General features: G+C 42.7%; 1 protein-coding gene across 1 annotated transcript in view; it reads left to right on the forward strand.

Moving 5' to 3' along the window:
* LOC146644106 (uncharacterized) overlaps positions 1-27,673 on the forward strand; it is a 47,111-nt gene that overhangs the window by 12,249 nt on the left and 7,189 nt on the right. The window contains exon 6 of the mRNA XM_085395481.1: positions 4,665-4,736. Within this exon, the coding sequence (XP_085251607.1) occupies positions 4,665-4,736 (72 nt within the window). The remainder of the gene's footprint in view (positions 1-4,664; positions 4,737-27,673) is intronic.

Genomic DNA, 27,673 nt, shown 5'->3' on the forward strand with positions numbered 1-27,673 from the left:
AGCACTGTATCGAACGGTTCAATATCGATACGAATATCGTTGCACCCCTAATATATATATATATATATATATATATATATATATATATATATATATATATATATATATATATATATACCAAGGGCTCAGGGAAGAGCTCGAGAGGATGTGGAGGGTGAAGGTAACGGTGGTCCCCGTGGTAATCGGAGCACTAGGTGCGGTGACTCCCAAGATAGGCGAGTGGCTCCAGCAGATCCCGGGAACAACATCGGAGATCTCTGTCCAGAAGAGCGCAGTCCTGGGAACAGCTAAGATACTGCGCAGGACCCTCAAGCTCCCAGGCCTCTGGTAGAGGATCCGAGCTTGAAGGATAAACCGCCCGCAGGGGCGTGCTGGGTGTTTTGTTTATATATATATATATATATATATATATATATATATATATATATATATATGCCTGCAATATGAAGTGTTTCTAACTCTCAGCCTTTCAATAGGTCACTCGAGCCACTGTTAAGCATTGATTTAACCCTTTTCTGTCTCAAGAATTGAATTCATGATCCATTAGATACTACCTCAAAGAAAGAGCAATTAAGTTAAGCTCCTCTCATTGCACTAGGGAGTTGGCATACCTGAGCTAGTATTTGGGTGCCATGGCTTCAAATTTAAGAATGAAAAACCAAACAGAATCACAAACTGACAGTTAAAAATGTTCCACACTTGGCAGACACAAAAAGAAACGAGTGGCCAAATTATTCCATTTAGCAGCCTGATGGATTGGCTTTTGAAAATGGAGGATTTTCAGAAACACGGCACATTCGGGGAGCAGTGAGGAGGAAGGAGGGATGGCTTCAGCACCCCTCAGCCTGTGTGGTGTAATAGTGGCGGAGCCGTAGGCTGAAGTTTTCGCTCTCGCGTTCTTCTGTCTTCGTCCACCTAACAAGCCCGTCTTGAAGCTGTTGCTAGGCTACACTGGTCCGTTGTTATCCTCCTGGTGGCATTTTCAGTCTTCATGTCTGCGTGTTCGTATCGGCGTGTGCGAGTGTATGTTTGATATCCTTAATGCAGAAAAAGACGGAAAGGCAAAGTGCAAAATGAAGGACAAGGAATATGATTAGAAGTTTGACCCTGAAGATCCACGAATTACATTAGTGCTTTGTGTGTTTAGCGGCATATCCAATTGATCAGAGTGGTATGATTACTACCTCTGATCATTAGTTAGATTAGTGAAGTTTAAGTGTCCTAATCACCCTGCAGTAAGGTAAGCACTAGATTGAAAAAAATTTAAGAATCTGTGTGCTTTCGTAATAGCAAATTTTGAGGTTTAATCAAAAATTTTAAGGCAAGTCTGTATACATATGTGCTCAAAACAGCCCCTAAGTTATCTGCAAGGTAATTATAGTAAACTAAAACTTAACAAAAAACAAAAACTACATGTAAAAAAGTTTAGTTAACTAAAACTAACTGAAACTGTTTTTGAACAGTTTCAAATAAAATAAAATAAAATAAAATGAAAGATAGAGGCACTTTCCTTAGTTTTAGATTTTTAGTGTGGTAAAATCCTTTCTAAAACTCGCCTTATTAGCATAATTTAACAGACAAAATTATTGAGACTTAAATCTTTACAAGACTGCTTTCATCTGCTTTCAAAAAGTTCTCTTTTTGTATTGTAATACCTGTACTGATTTCCCGAATCTTGCATATGGCATATGCCCTAATAATAACTAATGATTAAATGCAGAGTGTTGCATAAACACACAGGGAGTGAAAAGAGGTGTGTGTAGAAGAAACACTGCATCACGGGAAGTCCACAGTAGCCTAGGCCTATTGCAGCACACCTAAAGAAGGCTTTAGGGCCTCCTGATCTACCCAAAAGGTAACCAGTAAAGCTTTCAAAGAATATGGGATGCTTGGAACAGTTTTCTCTTGTACGTCGAGCAGAAGACGCCTATAACTTTTAAGAGCTCCACTGATTGGCTGTAGGTCACGAGAGACACAGATGTTTCTGGGTCCATACAGTGTGAACCGTGCTCCGTGTCACCTGTCATGCTAACCCTTGATTTACTCTGAGGTTGCAGAAATTGCAGAACTACAGAAGGATATGGGAATATGATTAGCAGTCGCTCAGACGCATCAGTGAGAATGTGTACAGGGCCGACTGCACCGTCTGCCACTGGGTTTTCTCCATTAGTCATGGAGGAATCTGTGACATCAAACAACATGATGGAAAATCAAGAGGAGTGAAAGGCTGCAGATGGCACTTCCAAGTGACGGGAAATGATGATAGCCATCGGCCATAAAAAAGTGCATCATTGAGAGCCCTGAAGCTAAAATGTATCTCATTGTCCCAAATCCTGGAGATGTTTGCTCGATTCATGCGTCAGCTTACAATGTAGCAGATAATGTTTTGGCTACAGTTTCATGTTGTCTGGTATTGAGTGAGCAGTACAAAAGTCTATCAACTACCCTTATATGCTGAAACCTGACACTGAAGTGTCCCAGTGCCTAGAGTCAAAAAAAGTGAAGCCAAGGGGTCGCACTGCATATAAAGTTTTTAGAGCTCACTCTCTGCTCGTCATTCTGTTTTTGGATCACCACCTCCACCTCCCACCCGCATTCTGACATTATCAAATGGAGGGTAGAACAATGCATGAGCACCCCGCGTTGTAATCCCCAGCCAAAATGCAAATGACAAAGTATTATTATTAGTTTTATCATTATTGCACGGCTTTACGTCATGATAAATTACCTCTTGACTGCAATTGTCAACTGGATCTCTCCTCTAATTAGCTAATTTGCTCATCTACGCGGTGGAAAAGTGACTATGTGATTAATGTGATTTAGAGTCCAGCAAAATATGTAATAAACCTTGATTAATGAAAAATATTATTTAATAAGAATGACTGAACTCGGCACTTTTTTTTCTTTTTTAAATTATGATTGTGCGATAACACGGGCATGGAAAAGCAATAATCACTGATGCCTGAACATCACATAATGTTTTTTATCAATGACACAAAACTATGCGTAAAATTTAAACAGGTCCCAGAAGTGGGTTATATTGTTTATTCTTGTATTTTACCAAATGGAGTACAAACTAACCAGCCCAGGTTTAGTTTGTGTTCCAAGCAAAGCATTCAGGCACATAACCACTTGTCAGGAAACTTATTGCTCTTTACAGTCATGTAATGAGTTGTCTTGTACAGCTGAGTAATCTTACTCCCTTACTCCTCCTGTCTCCTCTTTCCTCTCTCTCACACACACACACACACACACACACACACACACACACACACACACACACACACACACACACACACACACACACACACACGAGTGAAATAAAGTGAAAAGGAGGGCAGCACACCACAGTGCACAAGCACAACACAAGCCTTCGACTTGACTATGTTGTCAAGCAGCTGCTAATGTGTATTCAATATTGATGAATCTTGTTCTTTAGCCTCAGCTCTGAAACGTTTGCCCCACCCTGCGAGTTCAAAGGGACTGTCATTATTATGGTGTAATTCCAAGGAAGAAACGCACAACATTTGGATACACTGCTTATTTTGGTTCATGTCTTATAAAGTATGATTTGAATTATTGTTTAAAACACACTGGATTTTGCAATATTCTACTTCCTGGCCTCCTTTCAGATTAGCAAATATCAAATATCAAAATATCCAAAATACACATTACTCATATTCATTTTTTTCTACCTTTCTATTGGATGTTTGTACCAATTAGTACGTATTTAATGGTTATAATCTGCAAAACAATGCTTTCCCTAGAAATCAACTGCAGAAAAGACCTGCAGTTGACCTTTTCTGGTCGTTAAAATTATCATTGACATTCAAGAAAATATTTATGCTCAAAATTCTGACTTTAAGTAATCTGATTACATGTAATCTTTTCAGGTAATTTCTTTTTACAAGCTTTTACCAAGCATAATTTCTTTAACTAAAAATAATTTGAATAAATAAACTTTTTAATTACAGTTTTACTGACAATTATTGCAGCAAGTTTATCAGGGCAAACAAACATTAATTTTTTTAGTGTAGTGTAGTATACAATATCCAAAAATCTGCTATTCAAATAAGCACAATTGTTAATAGGTAATGCCTTATTTACACATTTAAACAGTATTTCAGAAAAATACTCACTGAAGAAAGGGTGGCTTTTAATCACAGTAAGAAACTGTTCAGCAAAGCAGTACCCTGTTCTGCTTTCACAATGTTATAGTACTTTTCGGCATTATTCACATTTCTAACATAGTGCAGTGTAGGTGTTTTGTTAGCTTTCTTTATTGAAAAAAACCCCCTCCCCAAAACAATTCGTACAAATTGTTTTCCTGAAAATATTACAGAAATTTGATCTCAGTTTCATTGTGTCTCTGAAATATTACACTCCAACAGTTTTCTGAACTCAAGTCTTTACTTATTTATTGGCTTTGCCAAGGCAAACATGCCTAACATGGTGAGGCTGTTTATCTGTGAAAGAATACCTCAGATCGAGTCCTCATTGACTTTTTTTTTGGCTTTACACCTTGTTAAACACTGATTCCTTCTTTCACATCCTAAGGCATGTTCTTTGATCCTTCCTCTTCCTACATTTTTGCTCTCTCTTCATGCTTCAGTCTGTTGTTTGTATTCTTCTAATTATTTGTTTAATTGTCTGCCTTTTTCCAGCATTTTGGAGTCCAGCCGCATCAAGCCAACTATCCTCCAGGATTCAGCTGTCCCCGTTTTCCTTTCCAACAGGTGAGGCTCCAAACAATCCAATTCTCTGCTGTCCCCAAACCTTTGAGCCAGCTCTAATCTGCATTGCTGAATTTACCTCCAACACGCGAGTGTGTGCATGCCTGCCTCAACTGTGAGTTGGATCTCTATTGAGTCTTTTTTTATTTCGTGAAACTGTCAGCTTGTATTACATATAAAAGTCCTGCCAATGTGAAATAAATATTCCTCAGAGATTAACTAATCTCTTGCAAGAATGAGGCAAAATATAGGTCACATCAGATTCTGATAACGTGCACGTGTCTGTATGAATGTCTTGGGCATGAGCACATTTTGCGTGTATGGTTTGGTGTGTGTATTTGTGTGTAAAACCTGCCTCGCGTTATATAATTGAATATGGGGGGGTTGGGTTTTATTTGTGCGGATGTCACTCCTGATGGATGCTCCTCATAAGACAAGCACAATCAGGGATCATTCCTCATCTTGCCTCCCACTCCTTACCATTACTATCCATCATATTTTATTCACAAATTCAAGACCTTACTCTTTTTCCCCCCTCCTTCACTTTGTTGGCTCTGGTAGATAGTGGTGTCACAGAGAATTTCATGCTGCCACATGTTGTGTCTTTTCTGTCCTGATTGAGAAGGAGGCTGGCCGTCTTTAATAATAAGTCTCATGACCGTTACAAGGCGACGGGTAATGGTGGAGCTGTAGAACAGATGGCTTTTCACTTTGAACCAACACACATATATATATACTGTAATTATACACTTTTATGGCTGCATTCTCATTGAAGATCTATTACTGACACAATACGGTTTCATGGTTTTTCACTGGACTGGTGCTCATTTCCTCCACCTAAGTCTCCTGTTATGATTGTAAGTTGTGTGTTGCCACAAGCTCGCTGAGTGGTCTACGTGCTAAAGTTAGCTAAAGAGAGTTATTGTAACTTCTCAACAATTTCAACATCACCCCCTAAGGAATGGCCTCAGGTAAGGTAAGGTGTTATGGACTTTCATAGAAACAGATATCCATGCCTCTGAATTTTAGAACACCCATCATGCGTTCCTGAATATCTGAGGTAGTTTGAGGCATCTTGAAATGCCTTGAGGCCCTGTTTTTTGGCAGTTATTTTGAAGCATCTTATAATGTCTCTGCAAACAAAATAATATATAGGGGTATATATTTTTCAGCCAAATTCTCATTAGTCAGACAATTGCTGGCAGTTCTTTCATATGATGAAATATGCTTCATCAATAGCCTCCCAGGATTAATCCTATTGCAGGAGGAACAGATTGTGAAAAAACAAGGATGTTTTGACACTTGAGCTTGGATTCAAGAGCCTGGCAGCATCAGCTACACTTTGATCAAGCTGGATTGGATCCTGTGCTCTCATCAAAACAGAAAAACCCATATGATAATGAAATGAAAGGAGGAATTTCAGTGTTTTTGCTCTGTAGTTGTAATGCTGGGACCACCTGTCGATATACACTCAACAAAAATATAAACGCAACACCTTTGTTACTGCTCCCATTCCCCATGGGATGGACGTAGAGACCTAAAATTCATTCCAGATACACAATATAACCATCCCTCCCAAACAGTGGTCACAAATCAGTCCAAATGTGTGGTAGTGGGCACATCTGCTATATTGAGATAATCCATCCCACCTCACAGGTGTGCCACATCAGGATGCTGATCTGACATCATGAGTAGTGCACAGGTGTACCTCAGACTGCCCACAACAAAAGGCCACCCTGGAATGTGCAGTTTTGTCTCACAGCAAAATGCCACAGATGCCACAAGCAATGAGGGAGCGTGCAATTGGCATGCTGACAGCAGGAATGTCAACCAGATCTGTCGCCCGTGCATTGAATGTTCATTTCTCAACCATAAGCCGTCTCCACAGGCGTTTCAGAGAATATGGCAGCACATCCAACCGGCCTCACAACCGCAGACCTCGTGTAACCACACCAGCCCAGGACCTCCACATCCAGCAGGTTCACCTCCAAGATCGTCTGAGACCAGCCACCCAGACAGCTGCTGGAACAATTGGTTTGCACAACCAAACAATTTCTGCACAAACTGTCAGAAACCGTCTCAGGGACGCTCAACTGCATGCCCGTCGTCCTCATCGGGGTCTTGACCTGACTCCAGCTCGTCGCCGTAACAGACTTGTGTGGGCAAATGCTCACATTCGATGGCGTCTGGCACGTTGGAGAGGTGTGCGCTTCACGGATGAATCATGGTTCACATTGTTCAGGGCAGATGGCAGCTGAGAATGTCCCAGTTCTTGCATGGCCAGCATACTCACCGGACATGTCACCCATTGAGCATGTTCGGGATGTGCTTGACCGGCGTATACGACAGCGTGTACCAGTTCCCACGAATATCCAACAACCTCGCACAGCCATTGAAGTGGAGTGGACCAACATTCCACAGGCCACAATTGACAATCTGATAGACTCCATGCGACGATGTGTTGCACTGCATGAGGCAAATGGTGGTCACACCAGATACTGACCGGTTCTGGGTCCCCAGACCCCCAATAGCGCAAAAAACTGCACATTCCAGGGTGGCCTTTTGTTGTGGGCAGTCTGAGGTACACCTGTGCACTACTCATGATGTCAGATCAGCATCCTGATGTGGCACACCTGTGAGGTGGGATGGATTATCTCAATATAGCAGATGTGCCCACTACCACACATTTGGACTGATTTGTGACCACTGTTTGGGAGGGATGGTTATATTGTGTATCTGGAATGAATTTTAGGTCTCTACGTCCATCCCATGGGGAATGGGAGCAAAAACAAAGGTGTTGCGTTTATATTTTTGTTGAGTGTAGTTCTATCTTGTGAAATTGTTTGAGAATAACCAGGTACTGGAGCCGAGTTGTATAAAGCATAGGGCACCGATTAATTTCTTTTGAACACATGACTTCATATTGTGAAAATATATGCAGGTTTTATTTAAATAAAGGGAAAAATTCAGAGAAGAAGAAATCTGCATGAATGTGATTTTGGAGATGAAAAATAGTTTGTTGCTGTATCTTACTGACCAAAACTTTACTGAAATGCCGCTTATTCCCCCGTATAGACTAGCTTGCAGCTAGTCTATAGTTTAAATGAAATATCATTTCTCAGTATCATTGGGACACTGACCAAAGAGAACACAGGGCTAATATACACAGAGGGAGCAATCAGGGAATAAGAGACAGGAGGGAAACACAGCTGGGACAAATCAGGGCTGTCGAGACTAAGGAAGCAAAACCAGATGCATTAACATAAGACATGGACCTTCAAAGTAAAACAGGAAACATAACACAGAGACGCAGACTTGACACAGGGATTCAGCAACTATGGAACAGAACAGAAACCAGAAGGCACAACTCTGACAAACTAAACACAAGGACCCAGAGATCAAAAACAGAAAACACTGGAGCCCAGCAAACAAGTCAAAACAACCAAACAAACAAAAAAAAAGGTTCACAAAAGGCGCAGGCAGCCAGGAAAACCGCTCCGAAAAAAGTTCAGGGGGCTGGCCCGGAAGCTGACGGCACAACACTCCAAAATCAATGGTGGCAACAAAGACGAAGGAGATGATGTCCAGCCAACACCCTGGAAAGTGGCCGGACAGGACGAGGACGTGGAGGCCGGACAGGATGAGGACGTGCAGGCAGGACGAGGACGTGCAGGCCGGACAGGACGAGGACGTGGAGGCCGGACAGGATGAGGTGGCGCTGAGACCTCTGGTGCAGACGAAGCAGAACCAGCCCGTGCGGAGGCCTTAGGCAGAGACGAAACAGGACGGGGTGAGGCAGGACCAGATGGCAGCACGCCAACCGCAGGCGACAGAATTGGTGGTGGCACTGCAGGTGGCAGTGTGGAAACTGCAGGAGGTGGCTCTGCAGGCAACGGTGTGGGAGGAGCAGGTAGTGGCGCTGCAGGCGACGAAGACTGGATGGGCCCCTCGGACCCTCCAGCGGAGGCAGGTTGCTGGACCGGTCCCTCGGACCCTCCAGCGGAGACAGAAGGCTGGACGGGCCCCTTGGACCCTTCAGCCTGGACGGAGGATGGCTGGCGCAGTTCTCCAGAACCGCCAGCGGGAACAACAGACTGCTGGACGGGCCCGTCGGACCCTCCAGCAGGAACAGGTGGCTGGACAGGCCCCTCGGACCCTCCAGTGGAGACAGAAGGCTGGACGGGCTCCTCGGACCCTTCAGCGTGGACGGAAGACGGCTGGAGCGCTTCTCCAGAACCCCCAGCGGGAACAACAGACAAAGGCCGGACGGGCCCTTCGGACCCTCCAGCAGGAGCAGGTGGCAGAACAGATGACTAAGGAGAGGAGTGGCGGTGGCAAGGGCACAGTTTCCTTCGGGATGAGGGAACAGGAACCGGTGGAGAAATGGAGACCTCATCCTCTAACCACATAGCGGCCAGGAAAAAGGCAGGAAAACGAGGTCCTGGCTGGCGTGGGGAGGGAGAGGAAGTCCGTGGCAGCGTTGAGGCAGGTAGAGAGTGTGTGTTGTCCTGGGGCAGCGGTAAAGAAGTGGAGGTGGAGATAGAGAGAGCAAGCTTGCCAACCCTCATTTGCTCCCTCCAGGCAGCTATAGAGCTGCCCAGCACAGTGTCTGTAGAAAACTAGCATCTACTGCACTTAGCCCAACCGCCATGGTCCTCATCATCCTAGTTTTCTTTCAAGCATGTCTGAGGACCGTGAATATATTTTGTTGGAGTTGGAGCAGAAGTTATGTGGACTTTCTGTGGAAGAACTGCTCAGGGTATGTGAACTATGTAATATTACAGAAAAGCACAACAAAGAAATACAAAGCAAATCTCGCAGAGCTCTCGTTAAGCTTATTAGCCAGTTCTGTGAACGAGAAGAATTTTTCCAACGAGAGCATAAAGGCATGTCGGTGCTTCTGGAGCTAAATGATGTGCTGGCTTTGCTGGTGGAGGCACGGTCAGTGGCTGTTGGTGCGGGAGCGGCGGCCAGACAGACAGAGCGGGGATGACGGCGGAGACTGTGCACGAGGGGCAACTCGCAGCGGCGCGGGCACCTCCGGAGCGGCGGACAAGCCCGATGACATCGCTGGAGCATCAGGTGGCCATGAGGACGTCGCTGGACGGCGAAACACAGTGCAGGGGGAGATACTGCATTGGCAACAGTTTCATCAGGTGGATTCAGAAAAGACTTCAGGATAAGTGGACATTTGGGTGACTCAACAGCTAAAGACACGCTGAGTTTCAGTAGGTTAGAGCACCAGATAGAAAGCGACTTAAAAACGGGCTACTCTGAAGCTGAGATCGTGGAGGCTGTCATACGTCCCATCAGTCCTGAGTTAAAATTAAGGAGCTATTTGGAAGGGAAAGAGGATCTCGTATTAACCAGCCTGAGACAAGTTCTAAAAGCCCATCATGCAGAAATAGATGTATCAGCAATTAACCAAGGCTACACCCACTTGAGTTCCTGATTAGAGTGCTGGATTTGCCTCAAAAAATTATTTTTGCATCTGAGCGCGCCCAGTCTAGCCTAAAGTACAACAAAGAACTTGTTCAAAGTCAATGTTTTCAATCCATTAGAACGGGTCTTCTAAGTAACAATGTCAGAGCAGAAATGAGAGTATATTTACAGGATGAAAACTGTAGCGATGAACTCTTATTAATGAAAATGCAAACAGCCCAGTACAATGAAAGCGAAAGAGCGTTAAAGGTAAAAGTCCACTGGTCTTTTAGAACAGGACTAAATGTAGTTGAGCAGAATGTGGCACTTAGTGATCCCTGCACAAGCCAGCCTGATACAAAACCAGCTAAACCCCTCAAACCCTTATTTGCAAAAATTGAGGAAAGTAACTCAGCAATCAGGGACCTTAAAGGACAGGTAGCTTCACTAGTACAAACTGTCCAACGGGATAGAAGTGGTGACGGTGATAGGCAAGCCAGGGTGTACAGAAAGGCAGCTCACAGACCAAAAAGGCGAAGCTGTGCATGTCAACAAGAAAACAGGGACTGTGACCATTGTTTCAAATGTGGCAGTGACTCTCACTGGGCAAAAGGATGTAAAGTAAGGGGAGCTCAGAAGCAGGGAAACTGGGCGGGGCTGTGACTGCGGGACAAGCCACAGCCTCAGCACCAATGTCCCCAATGTGATAACATTCCCAAGGCCCAAAGCTTATCCCATGCATCACCAACTGACTCAGGAAATCCTAAAATTAGGAACCAACCCCCAAACGTGTTCAATCTGAGTACCAAAAAAAAAAGAAAAGAAGCACAGCTTGTGGGCAAAAAGTGTCTAGTATGGTGTAGAAAAAACTGCAAAACACAGGCACCGTGGGACACGGGAGTCCAAGTTTCAATATTGAGCGCATGCTGGAAATCAGACAATTTACCTCACTTAGAAGTTCACCCCATCAGTGATTTACTAAGTAAGGATGACCTTTTAGACTTAAGAGCCGTAAATGGATCTGAAGTCCCTTTCCAGGGTTGGGTAGAAGTTAGCCTTAGCCTTTGTGATCCGAGAGGAAAAGCTGCAGCTCAGAATGAAGTTCGGGTTCCAATCCTAGTAAGTCACGATGTGGTGCAGAAACCAATAGTAGGGTTTAATGCTATTGAGGAACTGATAGAAAAAGACACTACTCAGTCCAGTGAAAGCTTGTCTTTACTCAGAAATTCATTAAGAGTAGGACCAAACAAAGCAGAAGCACTGTTGAACCTTATACATACCACCAGTAGTAAGATAGTTACTTATCCTGTCAGATCAGGACGCAAAGCTATTGTTGTACCGAGTGGAGAAATGCACAGCGTTAGTTGTTCCATCAAAACAGACTTAAAGGTAAAAAGTGAAATGCTTTTTGAGTCGGATGAAAACCTGTCTTTAGCTGAGGGTCTGAAATCTAACTGCCAGTTGCTGTATGTATCAGGCAATGCCACCTAAAACCCTTCTAGGTAACATAGAGAGGGTAACACAGTTATCCTGTGAATCTCAAAGAAGCTCAGATAGGTTCGGTTGTAGAAAAAGACAATCAGAACTCACCTAGCTTACCAGAAGAACCTTGGGAACCACCTGTTAATTTGGGCCACCTTAACACAGAACAACAGGCAGCTGTCATGGAAATGTTAAGAGAGGAGTCAGGCGCATTTGCTAAACACAAAGAGGAAGTTGGTTACATAAAAAAATCTAAAAATGGATATCAAACTCACTGATCAGATTCCTGTAGCCAAATCCTATAATGCGGTCCCACGTGCTGTCTATGATGAAGTAAAAAATCACATTCAGGACTTGTTACAAAAGGATTTTATTTGCAAATCAACCTCACAATATGCCTCTCCAATAGTGTGTGTGAGGAGGCGGGATGGAGGCCTGAGACTGTGTGTCGATTATAGGGGTCTCAATAAAAAGACCATTCCAGACAGACACCCTATTCCACGAATACAGGAAATCCTTGATGGACTTGGCGGCAATATGTGGTTTAGTGTGCTTGACCAAGGCAAAGCGTACTATCAAGGTGAAATCAGCGAAGACTCGAAAAAATATACAGCCTTTCCAACATCCTGGGGGCTGTATGAATGGAATAGGATCCCATTTGGACTCACCAATGCACCTGCAGCTTTCCAGCGGAGCATGGAGGAAAGTTTGGAAGGCTTGAGGGACAAAATATGCACTCCATATTTAGATGATGTTTTAGTGTACAGTCAAACATTTGAGCACATTTGAGTACATTTGAAGTTTTGAGATCAGTTCTCAAATGTCAGCAGGCTTGGGGAGTAAAACTAAGACCTGATAAATGTGACTTGTTTAAAAATGAGGTCCGCAATGTGGGCAAAATCATTTCAGCAAACGGTTACAAAATGGATGAAAAAGAGGTACAAGCAATACGAGCTTTGAAGGACAACCCACCAACAAACATTAAAGAGCTGAGAAAGCTTTTAGGATTTTTAGGATATTTCCGAAGCTATGTACAAGATTTTTCAAGACATGTGAAGTGCCTATATGATTTACTCTCAGTTGACCACACCCAAACACCAGCGCGGTCAGCCAAGGTGGGGCATGCTGCACCGGCCCAAAAAATCATATGGAGTGACAGCCACCAAAAAGCACTAGACTATTTGGTGGATGTTTTGACTAATTCACCCATGATGGCTTATCCTAAGTTTGAGGATCCCGTCATTCTGCACATCGATGCATCAGAAGAAGGCCTTGGTGCAGTTTTGTACCAGAGGCAGAACAGTAAATTAAGAGTAACTGGATATGGATCAAGAACATTAACACAGGCTGAGAAGAACTACAGGTGGCACTCAGGGAAACTTGAGTTTTTGGCACGGTGCTTTAGAGACTACTTGTCCTATGCTCCCTCAGTGACAGTATATAGTGACAACAACCCTTTAAACTACATTTTAGGCACAGCTAAACTAAATGTGACAGGACACAGATGGGTTTCCGAGTTGGCTGATTTTAACATAACACTGAAATACCGACTCGGAAACAGTAACGATGCAGACTTTTTGTCCAGAACACCTTCTAGTATGGACTCATACATGTTAGAATGTACTGAGCTGTGTTCGCCTGAAGTGTTAAGCGCAGTAATGAATGCCATTGAAACACAGGAAGAAAAACAACTGGATTGGATATCAGCTATAACATGCAATCCAGAAGTAAATAAAATACTTACAGAAACTCAGCCAGATGTGAGAATCACAACACAGGAGCTATTACAAGCTCAAAAGCAGGACTCTGCCATAGCTTATGTTCTCAACTTAAAAAGTACAGGTGCAAGCTTTGACAAAACATCAGCGACCAAAAATCCTAAAGTAAAACAGCTTCTACATGAGTGGAAAATGGGTCACTTGGGGGTGGACCGTGTGATGAATTTGGCAAGGAGTAGGTTTTATTGGCCGAATATGTACAAAGATATTGAGTTTTTCATCACACAGGTGTGCAAATGTAATATTCAGAAACAAAACACAGTTCAGTGTAGGGCCCCCATGTGTCACGTGCCGGCTACTGCACCCTTTGAAATGGTTTCAATAGACTATGTCCATCTCGAAAAAAGCAGGGGAGGTTATGAGGATATTTTAGTATTACAGGTCAACTTCACCAAGTTTGCTCAAGTCTACCCTAAACGCAACAAATCTGGCAAAACAACAGCAGATAAAATTTTTAATGACTTTTCCTTGAAATTTGGTTTTCCTGGTAAATTACATCATGATCAAGGCAGAGAATTTGAAAACCATTTATTCAAACAGCTGCAGAAGTACACAGGAATAGCCAATTCAAAGACTACACCCTACCATCCACAGGGGAACCCAATGGAAAGGTTTAATCGCAACTTGCTGTCAATGCTGCTGTAAACAAAGTTGTGCATGCCTATAATTGCACAACTAGTGACTCGACAGGATACTCATCCTTTTATTTACTCTTTGGTAGACATCCACGTCTCCCTATTGATTTTAATTTTTGGACTGAGTGATTACATGAGGATTATGGAGTGGTGTAACAGTTGCATTACCCAATTTTGCCCAAACTTTAGCTGTCTATCAGATGGTCACATCTGACTTTAGAATATTTTAGTATACAAATGAGTTTATGGTTGACTCAGTGACTACAAGGTGTGTTTTTGCTGATATGCTGCATTGGTTTTTCCAAATGTGGTCCTGTGGTTTGACCAAATATCTCTGTTTTGGTCTCATCTGACCTCATTTGGTCTTTCCAAACCCAAGCTATGCTACCTTGTGCGTGTGTGTGTGTGTGTGTGTGTGTGTGTGTGTGTGTGTGTGTGTGTGTGTGTGTGTGTGTGTGTGTGTGTGTGTGTGTTTTTTAAGAGCAACTACCCTTCCTTCTGGGAATCCTTCCAAAAAAACGCATTCTTGTCCAGAGTCTGAGATGTGGCTCTTTGACACTTTCGGAGCTTGAGGTGAATTTGCTTGGAAATCTACTCCTGGGAAGGCTGGCAACTGACTTGGATGTCTTCGACTTGTTTCTATCTGTAGGATCCCATATGGTAAAGAAATAGTAAAAACTTTGATTTACTCATGAAAGTGGCCACTTTTTGATTACTTTCATATATTGTTTTAATATGTATCCAAAACATACAAGTTTCGTTTATATAATTTTTCAAGGGATCTTATATCTGTTTTCACTCTTGTATGCTTTTCATACAAGTTTCACACAAGACAGATACAAACTTTATAAAATTTATATATATCTTTTCCATATGGGATGATGGACTTCCAGCTCTTCTTAGACTGATAATTTTTCTATGGTCACTGCTGTTGTTTTTCCTCCTTAGTTATGTGGTACCACACATCCCAATGCTCCAGATCAGCAAACTACCAATTCTGCTGCTTTTGTAGAGGTGCTCACAGTTACTCAATTAATCACGTGCCTTTGATTAGATTAACCTGGCTGCTACTTACTCTGTTAATTCCTGTGAAAGCTGTAGGGGTTGTAAATTTTGCATAGACCGTTTCTGTTTAGTTTTTTGTTTAATAATAATAGTGTAACATGTATATATGATGTAATATTTTATAGTTCATCTGAGGTCATAGTAAATTCATTGTAAGACCTGTTAAGGACCAGATTATTTTTATTATGTCCTGATATGTAAAACCTTAGACCTGAAAGTCAAAATACTTATGGTATTGTGCTGCATTGCACTACACTGTGCTTTAGAAAAAAACCCCACATACATAAATGAGAAACACAGCATGCCTATCACTGAATGGTCTTTCCATAAAGATTCATAATGGTTCCTGCTATATATGAAGTGGTTGTGATCACAGCTTATGGTGCTTAAATTCCACCTATAACATGCTATATGTATAGATTTAACAACTTCTCACTAGGTTGTGAAAAAAGGTGAAAAATACACAGTGTGTGATCACAGCACCTACTGACTTTTTCTTGTACTGTCAAACTGGCAGCTTACTGCTAGCAAAAGGACACTAGTGACATTCATCTAAGTATTTACTGATGCATCACTTTGATTTAAAAAAAAAAGCAATTTATTCACAGCATAAACACCTTGCAGTTTTTATTGTTTTTAATGTCTGAGAACAAATATTGAGTGCATATCTTTTTAATCGGTTTATTTTCCCTCAGAGCGCAGCGTGTGCATGAGAGTATCTGCATGTACCTTCCACCTTCAAACCACTGTGTGATGATTGTTCTCTAAATTATGACTCTGTTGAAAAATAAAAAAAACCAGTCCTCTGGCTGTGGTCATTTACGTTCACAATTTGTAATTGCTGTCAGTTAGAAGCTGATTTACAGGGGTTTCTGTCTTTATTCACCCCGAGTGAAGCTTTTGTACACAGCTGTGCCTGTATGTGTCTGCTTGTTATGCATCATACATTTGATAGGTGGGTGAACAGCCGTTGCCAGAGGAGCCCATTTCTCAGTTAGCTTCAAACAGACAGTCTAATAGCTGGACACATATGCCTCACGCTGTCTCCTTTTCCCCCTCCTTGCTTTTTACTGAGGCAGAAATGTGCCTTGTTGTGGTGAAATGAGTAAAGATTTGACTGAGTCGATGAAAGCTGTAATTAATATTTAACAAAACTCTTTCAACTTACATGGCACCACTGCCAAGTTGAACCAGACGAGAGGCAGAAGAACAGCGGAGACGTAAATGAGCGGGAAAAGGAGAAAGGGAAAGAATAGAGCCTTTTGGGCCTTTTAATTTCTGGCTGGAGTCCCGAAACTCAGAAATAGATCTTGGCTTCTATAACACATGCAATTGAATGATGGTATACTTGTTGATTTTCCATGATTGAAGCTTACGTTCACGAGGACATCGACATACAGCAGGGCTGCTTTGGCTCAGATACTCCCTTGATGTTATCTGTCAGTAGGAAAGACGTCTACATTTTTTTTCCTCGTGTCTTGACATATTAAGCGAGTAAACAAGCACCCCGTGGTGCACGGAGGTGCATGGAGCACAGCAAAACTCACACATACTGTAGCGCTCAGTAATATGGAACACCTCCACCCACTTCTTCACAGAAAAGACAGAGGGGAGGAGATGAAGACACAGGAAGAAAGTCATGAGGTAAATAAGAAAAAAACAAGAACAGGAGAAGAAGAACAGAAAGGGGTTGGATGCTTAATAGATTATTCCAAAGCTTTCTCTGCACTTATCTGATGTGCTGATTTGGTTTTTCTTACGCATGTCACTTCAGTCTGCTTAATAAAAAGTTGGGTAAAGATACTAAAGCATTGTCTGTTGTGACAGCATCATCATTTTTGTTATTTGAGCTAATCAAAACCACCCATGACCTGTTGGCCTCAGAACATGAACTGTCACTATAGGTGCTTGAAAGTCAGTAGCTTCTTTTCACCATAGCTTACCTCAGACCCATTTGCTTTATTTGTTTGCTTGTTTTTTTCTGATTTCCGTTAGCAAGTCTGGTGGCATCTCTTCAGTAAGTCTGTGGTAGGTGTTGAGGAACCAGGAGACACTGATGAAGTGGGCTCCTAGAACAAAAAGGCACAAGTGGGCAAGGAATAACTCCAGCAGAAGGGGTTAAATGAAGAGGATGTGGGACATATTGAAGAGGATGTGGGACCTTTGATGCCCAACTTACAGCGACTTATGGTAAAACAAGTAGTAGCTCAGTGTTCCAACATTTGGAAGAAGCATCTGCTATGACAACTGGAAATTTATTAGGTACAACACAAATGCTACGACAAGGGGGCGATATCATCATGCCTGCCCAAAATTGTGTACAAAGTCCCAAGCACAACTGGTGCAATGAAGACGTTGAGTGTGAGGGGAGCTGACCTGATGTTGTTGTCTGCTGTACTTCTTAAGCATCCTTTCTTTTCCATACCTTTCTGCAGCTCTGTTTCTGTAGAGCTTGCAAGAATGTTATAAACTAGTAGCAACATTCATATCTATCTATCTATCTATCTATCTATCTATCTATCTATCTATCTATCTATCTATCTATCTATCTATCTGTCTGTCTGTCTGTCTGTCTGTCTGTCTGTCTGTCTGTCTGTCTGTCTGTCTGTCTGTCTGTCTGTCTGTCTGTCTGTCTTACAAGCTCTACAGAAACAACATGGTGCAGCAGGTGTAACAGATCAGTCCTTAAGGCTAAGTGTAAGCCTTGATGGTGCAATTCCCTCATAGTGTTGCACTGGTGCTATTCATGGGTGAAATGCAAGGATGTAAAGAAAAGGGTCTAGTACAGACAACATCTTGCAAAATATCAGATTAAACTGGTTGAACAGCAGTCCTCCAACATTGACAAAACAGAGTTATTATTTTCAGTTTTCTGTTTTCGCAGAAGAGCAGACAAAGATATGGTTTAATTGCTGTTCATAAATACTATAGAGGTAACCTGTAATACTACATTATTCCCTCACAGATAGAGATAAGGTTAATAGAGATTGATTGTCTTTACACTTCTGCTATACAACACCTGACTGTGTGTGCAGAAACATATGTAATTGCTATGAAAATACTTAGATTCCCCTATGAGTCAAAGCTGTTCAGCTTTTTTCATGTATATATATTTAAAAATGTCAGCAAAGAAGCTGGAATAGATAGGAAAAGCTGTGTTTACATTTTGGACACTTTGGTTGTTAACTCTAATGCCATGCCATGTTTTCCTTGTTCCAAACACTATACATGTAAAACGCACTAGTTCCTTCATGCCAAAATGCTATTCTTTACATTATTAAATGTAAAAGCCTTTAATGGATTTTCATAACTGAGTATAGATGAATCACTCACAGAGATCAATTAAAAAACAAAAACAAAAGTAGCTCCTTTTACTTGATGATGGAAAAAAAACTAAGACAGGTGGCAAATATCCAGTTGACTGTGTTTTTATAGATTAAATTTGCAGAAGCATTATTTGCAGTAGTAGTATTATTCATGAAAAGGAAACCTTAAAAATCAATTCTGCTCTCTGTCATCAAGTGAAGCTCTTTTTACTTGCACCAAAGGCTGAGAACAAAAAATGTCTTTGAAATGAAATAGTGCAACCTTTTTCAATCCCTTTTAAATTCTGCAATGCTTTTCATCAACGGTCTCTTTGTGCCTCTATTTTCTCCGAATTTCAAATGCCATTTTCTCTCTGCCTCCTTTTGTGCACCTCCAGTGAGCATGTGGGATAAAGGCTGACAGCAGTAGGCCTTTATAAGCGGAACTCCACAGCAAACAGTGAGGGTGACTATCGGTGTCAAACTGTCACAACCTGATCTGTGTAAGACACAAGGCAGGGTGAAGGGTGAAGCGCTACAGCATTTTATGGTTCAGCAGTGCCATTTTGGGAACATGAGCCGAAGAATGAGAATAAAAAGAAGGGCTATTTTTATGGAGCCATCAGACTCTTTCTTCTCCCTGTCTTTACACTCTTTTCTCTCTTATCCCACCTTTCCTCCCATCTGCTCACCCCATGTGACCTCTCTTTTTCATGCCCTCCACACCTTTCTCATGCTTTCAACATCCTGTCCTTTACCTTGATAACAGCTTGTGTCTCTGAATATGTGCATTGTGTATTTTCACTCTTAGAAGGTATCATCAAAAAGTGCCTATTATTATTTCAATGTATTTGCCATCAAGTGCTTACACACAATTAATTTAAATAAGTAGTGTCTCTATATTAACACCTCCTGTCATATTTTAGGTGTACTATGAACAAAATTTACACCAAAGCAAAATTTAGTTATCTCGTTATTTATTTATAGAGGATTTTTTTCACCCCTATAACATTTCATGTCGTATTTGAGAAGAAAAAGCTACATGATTTAGTTTTACATTTTAGAAATATTTTAACTGCATTTTCTTTACTTGTAGCTAGCTTATGTTTATATTTTCAGTTTATCAGTTTAGCTATGCATTTAAATAGTTTATTCTTTCCTTTAAACTGTTTGTCTTTTATTTTTTATGTTTTATCTTACTCCTAGCTAACTTGAGCTACTTAGCTATCCCTGTAACTTACCCTTTTTTAAAAACTGTGTTTGTATTTCTTTTAGCCATTTTAAATGTTTTTAAATCTCTTATTCTCTGACTTTTCTGACACACCCTTACCTGCATGTCCCACACTTTAAAAAGCATTGCTTTAGTCTTTACTAACACGTTCTACATTTTCCCATTTATGTTTTTTTTCTCAGTTTCAATTGCTCGCTTTGTAACTTGTCTTTACACATACAATTCGCAGACTACCATTTCTAAGCCTTGAGTTGGCCCTTTTAGTTATAGGCACTTTATTTGATACCATAATCAGATGGGTGGCTGGAGTGCTAGCCAATGCTACATAGCTTTATTAGCAAGTTGTATCTATAAGCGTTTCTATATGAGACCCATATTGTGCCAGAGTTATCCGCCATATTTGAAATACAACCACATGTTCAACATGTGCAACCACGTCACAGCTTTTGTTAGCTGTCTAACGTCAGGGTCTGGCTGCTGGGCTAGGGTTCAGCATTCACTCAGCATTATCATCACTGGGGCTTCTTGCTAGCTTTGTCTTAGCATTCTATCTGTGTAGATGCTTCCTAAGAGCCAAAGTTCTGTTACAAGTAAAATGTGGCTAGTTTCAATCCAGGAAAAGTTGTAGACTGCTTCAACATTTTTCTTCTCCCAGCAAATGAACTCCCAGCAAACAGCTGATTGTCATGGAAGAAAAAAAAGTTTGTTTGATTGTTTTTAATGGACTTTTTTTTGTTTTTTAGCCACCCGCGTGCAGATAACTGAAGCACTTTTGTACAACATAATTGGTACTGTAATATAATTACTGAATTTTGATGTACACTAATGCATTATTGAAAAATGTAATGTGATCACTTTATAATATGTGACACCCAGTGGTGGTCCTAGCCTGTTTGGCACCCTGGGCGAACACTCCCTCTGCCCCCCCTCCCCACACACACACACATACATAAAACATATTAAGGTTTGTACATTAACATAAAACACACACACACACATATGAAGGCTACCAAACAGCCATCATAATTCATCATACAATGAGAACAGGACAAATCAACAATTGACAATGACTAATTAATATTAAAATCTGTAACATAATGTATTGTTTGGAGTTTAGTCTGTTACTGTTAGTATTTTTACCATTTCTTCTTGGAGAAACTGTAATCCACATTATTTCCTTAGGGGTTAATAGAGTCTTCTGATTCTGATTGTTTCAGGATACATGATCTGCCATTATCCAATGACACATCTGCTTACCTGTATCATTTGCTCGTTTCTCCTCCTCTTCCTTTCTATTTTTTCTAAACTCGGCATCTGATGGCTTTGAACTTTTCTTGTCCATCTTCCATTGGTTTTAATTTTGCACTCCAGTATGAACACCCATCCCCCAACCCGAGGATCAACACAACATAACCTAATAGACCTACACCTTAATTCACAGATTCACTTTGTCTAAGGTTTATTTCTGGGATTTCGCACAATCCATGATTCAAATCATGAATAGATAATGGGCTTGGATTTACAACATTACGAATGAAATGTGCTCTATTTGGAAGCCACCGGGCCCCTCCCCTTTCGACAGGTTGTGAAACTTTAAATCATCAAACTGTAAATTATAAATTTTAAATAGTTATTGATCCCTTTACCCCTGGTCCTAAAGTGTATATTTATTTTCTTACTCTTCTTAGATTCATTGTTTGTTTACTTGCACTGCTCTAACTGGAGCTTCGTCGTCTCGTCTCTCTATATACTGGACTGTATGTAGTAGAGATGACAATAAAGTTTACTTTGACTTCAGCAGCGAGCAGCCGCACCGAGGGCTCTCGCACTCACTTTTCATGTATAGAATTTCGAAAAAACATCGGTGCAAATTATAAGTCTGTATCATAATGTCTGGTGTTTTCGTGTTTGTTGGTTTGTTTTTATTTTGTTTTATTTTGCGATTTGGTTATTAGACGCTGCTCCAGCCAGCCAGAGAATCCCCCGCCGCCCCGCCCTCTCCTCCCTGTGCCGCAAGCAGCAGGCGCACCTCGCAAACGGAGGGCGCCCTTACTCCCAGCAAATGGGCGATAGAAAACCGATCGGTGCCTATGCCATTCCCAATATGCGCCGGCTGATGTCGGGGCAGCATGAGTACGATCAATTTATTTATTTTTTGCCGATGCCCATGATGCCGCCCCCCACCATGATGCCGCCCCGGGCAACCGCCTGTGTCGCCCGTATCAAAAACCACTACTGGTTACACCCAACACTGCTAGGAAATGTATATAATGCTAGAATATCACACAGTAAAAAAAACCAACAACACCCCTCCCCCCCCAAAAAAGAACAAAAAACAAAAACAAAACAAAAACCCCGTATTGTAGGGGCTGTGGCAATTCAGGGTCATGCCATTCGGGCTTTGCAATGCGCCAGTGACGTTCAAGAGGCTGATGGAGAGGGTGCTCGTGAACATCCCTCGTGGCCGCTGTGTTGTGTACCTGGATGACCTGTTGGTGCACGGTGGCGACTTCGACAGTGCACTGTCCCACCTGAGCGAGGTCTTCAGTGCCATCGACAAGCTGGGCTGCGGCTCAACCCTGCGAAGTGCCGGCTGTTGGCGAGAGAGACCACGTTCTTGGGCCATGTGATCAGTGCTCAAGGTATTGCCACCGACAGCGCAAAGGTGGCTGCGGTCCGGGACTGCCCGACTCCCTCGAACGTCAAAGAACTGCGGAGCTTCCTGGGCCAAGCCTCCTACTACCGCCAGTTCATCAAGGGGTTCGCAACGATAGCCAGCCCTCTCCACCGCCTGACTGATAAGGGTCAGCCGTTTGGCTGGGGTGATGCCTGTGCTGCGGCTTTTGCACAGCTGAAGGAGGCCCTCACCAGAGCTCCAGTCCTGGCCTACCCCTGACGCAATGTAGGAGTCGGGGCAGTCCATTCACAGCAGGATGAGGCCGGAGAACGAATGGTAGCATACTTCAGCCGTGCTCTGGGGTGAGCAGAGAGGAACTACTGCGTGACTCGGCAGGAGCTGCTCGCTGTAGTGCTGGCGGTGTGGCACTTCCGGCCATACTTGCATGGCTGCCGGTTCCTCCTGCGCACTGACTAACTTGGCTTCTGAATTTCAAACACCCAGAAGATCAGGTGGCCCGCTGGCTGGAGGTCCTTCAGGGCTAAGACTTTGAGACCCAGCATCGGGCAGGTCGACAGCATGGCAACGCTCATGTCCTCTCCAGACGGCCCTGCAGGCTGTCAAGTGCCACTACTGTCAGCGGCAGGAGGAGCGGACCCAGGAGGCACTGGGCGTGACTACTGCTCAGGCCACAGCCAGCGGAGGGGGATTGGTCCCATAGACCACGCAACAGCTGAACCGGGAGCAGGAGGCTTACGCGACGTTGGTTCAGGTGGGGGCCTGGCTGGAGGCAGCGCAACGCCCAGCCTGGACAGGGGTGTCGGGACAGGGGCTTGAAGTGAAGGCCTACTACTCCTAGTACAACAATCTGGAGACCCATGATGGCCTCCTATACCGGAGATAGCGGGGCCCCAGTCAGGGCAGAGATATTGTGCAGCTGTTGGGGGCCGGCCACTATGGGAATGCCAAAACTCTTCACCGTCTCAGGGGACGGTTCTACTGGCCTAGTTGTCGATGGGATGTGGAACTTCATGTGCACTGCTGTGACACCTGCATGGCACAGAAGAGCCCAACTCAAGGGCCATGGACTATTTCACAAAGTGGCCAGAGGCCTATGCGGTGCCGGACCAGAGTGCAACCATGACGGCAGAGAAACTGGTTGAGGAGATGTTCACCCATTTTGGGGTCCTGGCTGAACTCCACAGTGACCAGGGGCGTAACTTCGAATCGAAGGTCTTCGGGGAGATCTGTCGGCGGCTGGGGGTGGAGAGGATGAGAACCACACCACTCTACCCGCAAAGCGATGGCTTGGTTGTGCACTTCAACCGCACGCTGGCCACTCAGCTCGCCATTCTCACCAGCCGCCACGAGCGGGACGCCCTTGGATTTGGTGTTCGCGTTCCCCCCCCGAGCCAGAGATTGATGGTGGGCCAGAGATGGACTACTACAGGAGGCTGAGGGAGCGGTTGCAGGTGGTTCATGACTACACCCGCCAGGCCCAGGCCGGTCCCGAGGGGGGAGCTTTCGTGCCTGGTTAAAAGGTCTGGGTGTACTGCCTGGTTCGCAATAGAGGAGTGTCCCCCAAGCTCTGCAGTCACTGGCAAGGGCCGGCGTAGGTCGTGGAGCAGCTAACAGAAGTGGTGTACCGGATCCGCATGCTGGGCCCGGGGCGCATGGTGGTGTAGCACCAGGACAGACTGTCACCGTACCGACTGCTTGCTCCAGCAGCCGCCGAGGCAGGGGATGCTGGAGGCATCCCATGTACTGATCCGAGTGACTCTTCCCCCGCCGGTCGAGATCGGCTGGTGCGCCGAAAGAAGACACCTGGACATTTGCAGGACTTGTTGGGTAATGGGGTTGTCGGGGATGACTGACCTCTTAGGTGGGGGCTATGTAGCGGGTCACGGTTGTTTGGGTTTTGCTTGACAGCTGTGTTCTGTTGTTTCAGGCGGTAGCGTTATGTTGCCATGGTTACCATGTGACGCGCTCTCTCTGCGACTGTGTGTTTCTGTTTGGAGAGAGCGCCTTTGTTTTTGTTGTCGTGGTGTTCTGTTGAATGCTAATAAATGGCTGTGCTCCCTGGCTAACTCACGGGAAGCTAGACCAACCGATACCTCTGTCTCCTCCTTGTCTGAGCTCGCCACAGTATGTATACTCTGTTAGTACAATTAAATGCACAGCAAGAATGTTAAAAGCTGTACCAACACCATAAACATACTCAAGCAGGCGAGCTCAGTGCCCACAACTAGCTTGCAGTTGTACCTGTATGCATCTGCACTCAGATCACACTTTTTCTTTTTTCATCTTGTTCAGCTGCAACAATGCATAAGGATGCTGTCAGTCACATGCTATGGAAATTATGTGCATGGAATGTTGGATTTATGTGATAGTGCACCTGATGTGATAGGCTGATTGAGAGGAACAGACACAGTCCTGTGTTAAAACATCAACCTTAATCTGTGTGTCAGCGACTGCATTATTCACAAGGTAGAACTTGCTGTTCATAATGCTGTGGAACACGTTAGAGACCCGGGTCAATTTCACATATTTATTAACGCTCTCCAGCTCATCTCAGTAACTGAACAAGGTGCCTCCTACTAATATTTTGTGATTTGGGTAAAAGGGGGTGATACTGTAGATAACTGCACACTACATATCTGCAAAAAAGCAGGAAAGGTTTATTTATTTTCCTTCTTGGTCTGGGATGCATTTTACAAGGAAATCATATCTTAATATTTACTTTGTTTTCAGGCTCTAAGTTCAGTATGTATGTGTCTGTCATATACATATAACACGTTTCCATTTCTGGTTTCCAAAAACCCCAGTTTCAAAATATATAAGCTGAAAAGCTGAAAGGTGCATTGTGTTGTGTTAACTAATTACTGTAGAAAGTACAGTGACTTTGTGATCATTAAAATGTATAAATGTCATAATTGTCACCAATTTGATGATGAATTGATGATGACTCATAAATTATGACACCCTCCCCTTTATAAGTTACTTTTAAATTGGTATTGGCAATACTGGTCATGTGTTTACTTGGTATCAGTTTGGCACCAAAATTGCAGTATTGCACACCACTACTTTGCAGATCTTCCATGGCAACTGAATAAGCATTTACTCTGGTGTACAAGAACTAACAGAAAGCTGACTGGAGGTTTTTTTTTTCTTTTTTCCCCTCTTGTGTTTGTTTGAGTTTGATTTTGGCAAGACGGCTTGTGAAAAGAAGTTTGTGATATTCTTTTGTGTCTGGGAGGAAGTAAGAACAAGAAAGAGAGGGACTCTTTTTTTTTTCTGACCATCAAAGTGATTCCATAAAAAGCATATCATTGCTGGGCCAATATTTCCCTGTCATCCAAACAGCCTCGAAATGCTATCCTCGCCTTGATTTTTTTTTTTATTTGAACTTCATTGTTTGGACATTAGCAAAGGCACAGTTACGCACACAGCAACGCAGAGTGATGCCAGCACACACAGAATCCTGTAGACTCATTCACTAAGTGACGTGAGCACAAATATGCATATTTATGATACCCACACACCAGTCATCCTATCAAAAGCAGAGCCGATGCTTCTGAACTAATTACTCCCGCAGACACTTTGCACAAGTGCATGCAGCACTTATACAGTACAATGCAAGCTGTTGTGCACTGCAGTGAGGACAATCAATCAATTATCCAGCATCTTGTGACTGCGCCCCGATTTCTTCCCCTTGCCCTCTAGTGTCTTAAATATTTAGACTGTTTGACATCAAATGCATACATGAATGTCAATGAGGCAAATCTCAGTCCCTTAATAGCACTCACACACACACACACACACACACACACACACACACACACACACACACACACACACACACACACACACACACACACACACACACACACACACACATATATATATATATATATATGGTATGAAAAGTAAGCAGATGCAGTCACACGAAAATCATCCCAAAAACCAAATACAACAACAAACCTTTTTTTTTTTATTTCCCCACACTCAGGCCCCATTTATGAATGCCGTGTTTCAGGATAGCTAGAAGATTGCTTGTGGACACCATGCAGGCAGAGAGTGATCTGCTGATTGTTACTTCAGGAAAATTGTATCTCTAGTCTTTGACACACAGAGAGGGAAAAGCCTATTTGAGGCATCCATTTTTTTCTTGTCTTTTTTCCCCCCTTATTCTCCTTGAGAGTGAAACCAGTAATAAGGCAGCCTGAACACAGCTCTGTGGCGCGCCTGTCAATCAAGGATCTCAACTGAGACAAAGCCACAAAGTCTGTTTCTTTACACACAGGAATGTAACATCTTCCGCCATTCTTTGTGTAACAGCCGTGTTTTTGGGCTTTAAAACAAATAGTGCCTTCCATTTTTATCTTCTTACTTTTGTGAAGTTTATTCTTTGTGGTGTTTTTATTGTGCCAAGACAAGCTGGCCATTTTTACAATAGTGAAATAGTAGAAAGTTTGCATATTATGATCTCATTCCTTCAAAGATCAGGCTACCAGGAGCCTTGGGTTTGCAAACCCAGGAATGAGGAGAACTTTTCATTATCCATTGCAAAAAAGAAACTAACCATGCCCACAACAGGCTACAAACATATAACTGCGTCATTGTCTAATCACCAAAATGTACCACCTCTCAGAAGCCACAGGCGCAAATTCCTCACTCTTGTTGTACATGCGTCTCAGTAATGCATATGATATCTACCTGCTTCTCTGCCATTACAGAAAGTTGTTGGGAAATGGACAAGAAATTAAAACTTTGAAGAGAGGGAAGAAGGAATAAAAAACTTTCCTGGGATGAAGAAAATTATTTTTATACAGGGCACAAATAAACCCGAGGACCAGTAATCCAAGTTTTATATTGTTCTCAGGTCCACTTGAGATCTTTTGCTATCTGATCTTGTTCTTTTCCACCTTGAACTTAGCTTCAACTGTGGGTCAGTTACAATGGTAATTGCTGACCATGAAGGTTCTGTCATTCACTTTTAAATATCCTCATTCATACACTCAATATCAAAGCACAAATGAGAATTTAAAGCAGTTGCAAAAAACCTCTGAAATAAACACTGAAATTTTTTTTTTCTTTTCTTCTTCTTTTTTTATTTATTTATTTATTTATTTATTTATTTATTTATTTATTTTTAGCACAGAGAGCGTTTCAGCAAGATTTTTAAATGTCAAAAATGAATGTCACCAAACTCATTACTACTGGCTTGGACTGTGACTTTGTAGCTTAATCCATTTTAAAATTTGTCCCATCTATTTTATTCACATCGTTGTCTTCAGCAGCTGTCACATTTCTTTTAACCCCACTGGGTTACAGTTGAATAGATATGACAAAACCACTGGTTTAAATTACTGAATAATGGAAAGCTTTCAGCACAGTTACGTTAAG

This window comes from Rhamphochromis longiceps, linkage group LG22, assembly GCF_057381845.1.
Source record: "Rhamphochromis longiceps isolate RC_006_pf linkage group LG22, R_longiceps_female_GT1.1, whole genome shotgun sequence".
NCBI classification, from domain to species: Eukaryota; Metazoa; Chordata; class Actinopteri; order Cichliformes; family Cichlidae; genus Rhamphochromis; species Rhamphochromis longiceps.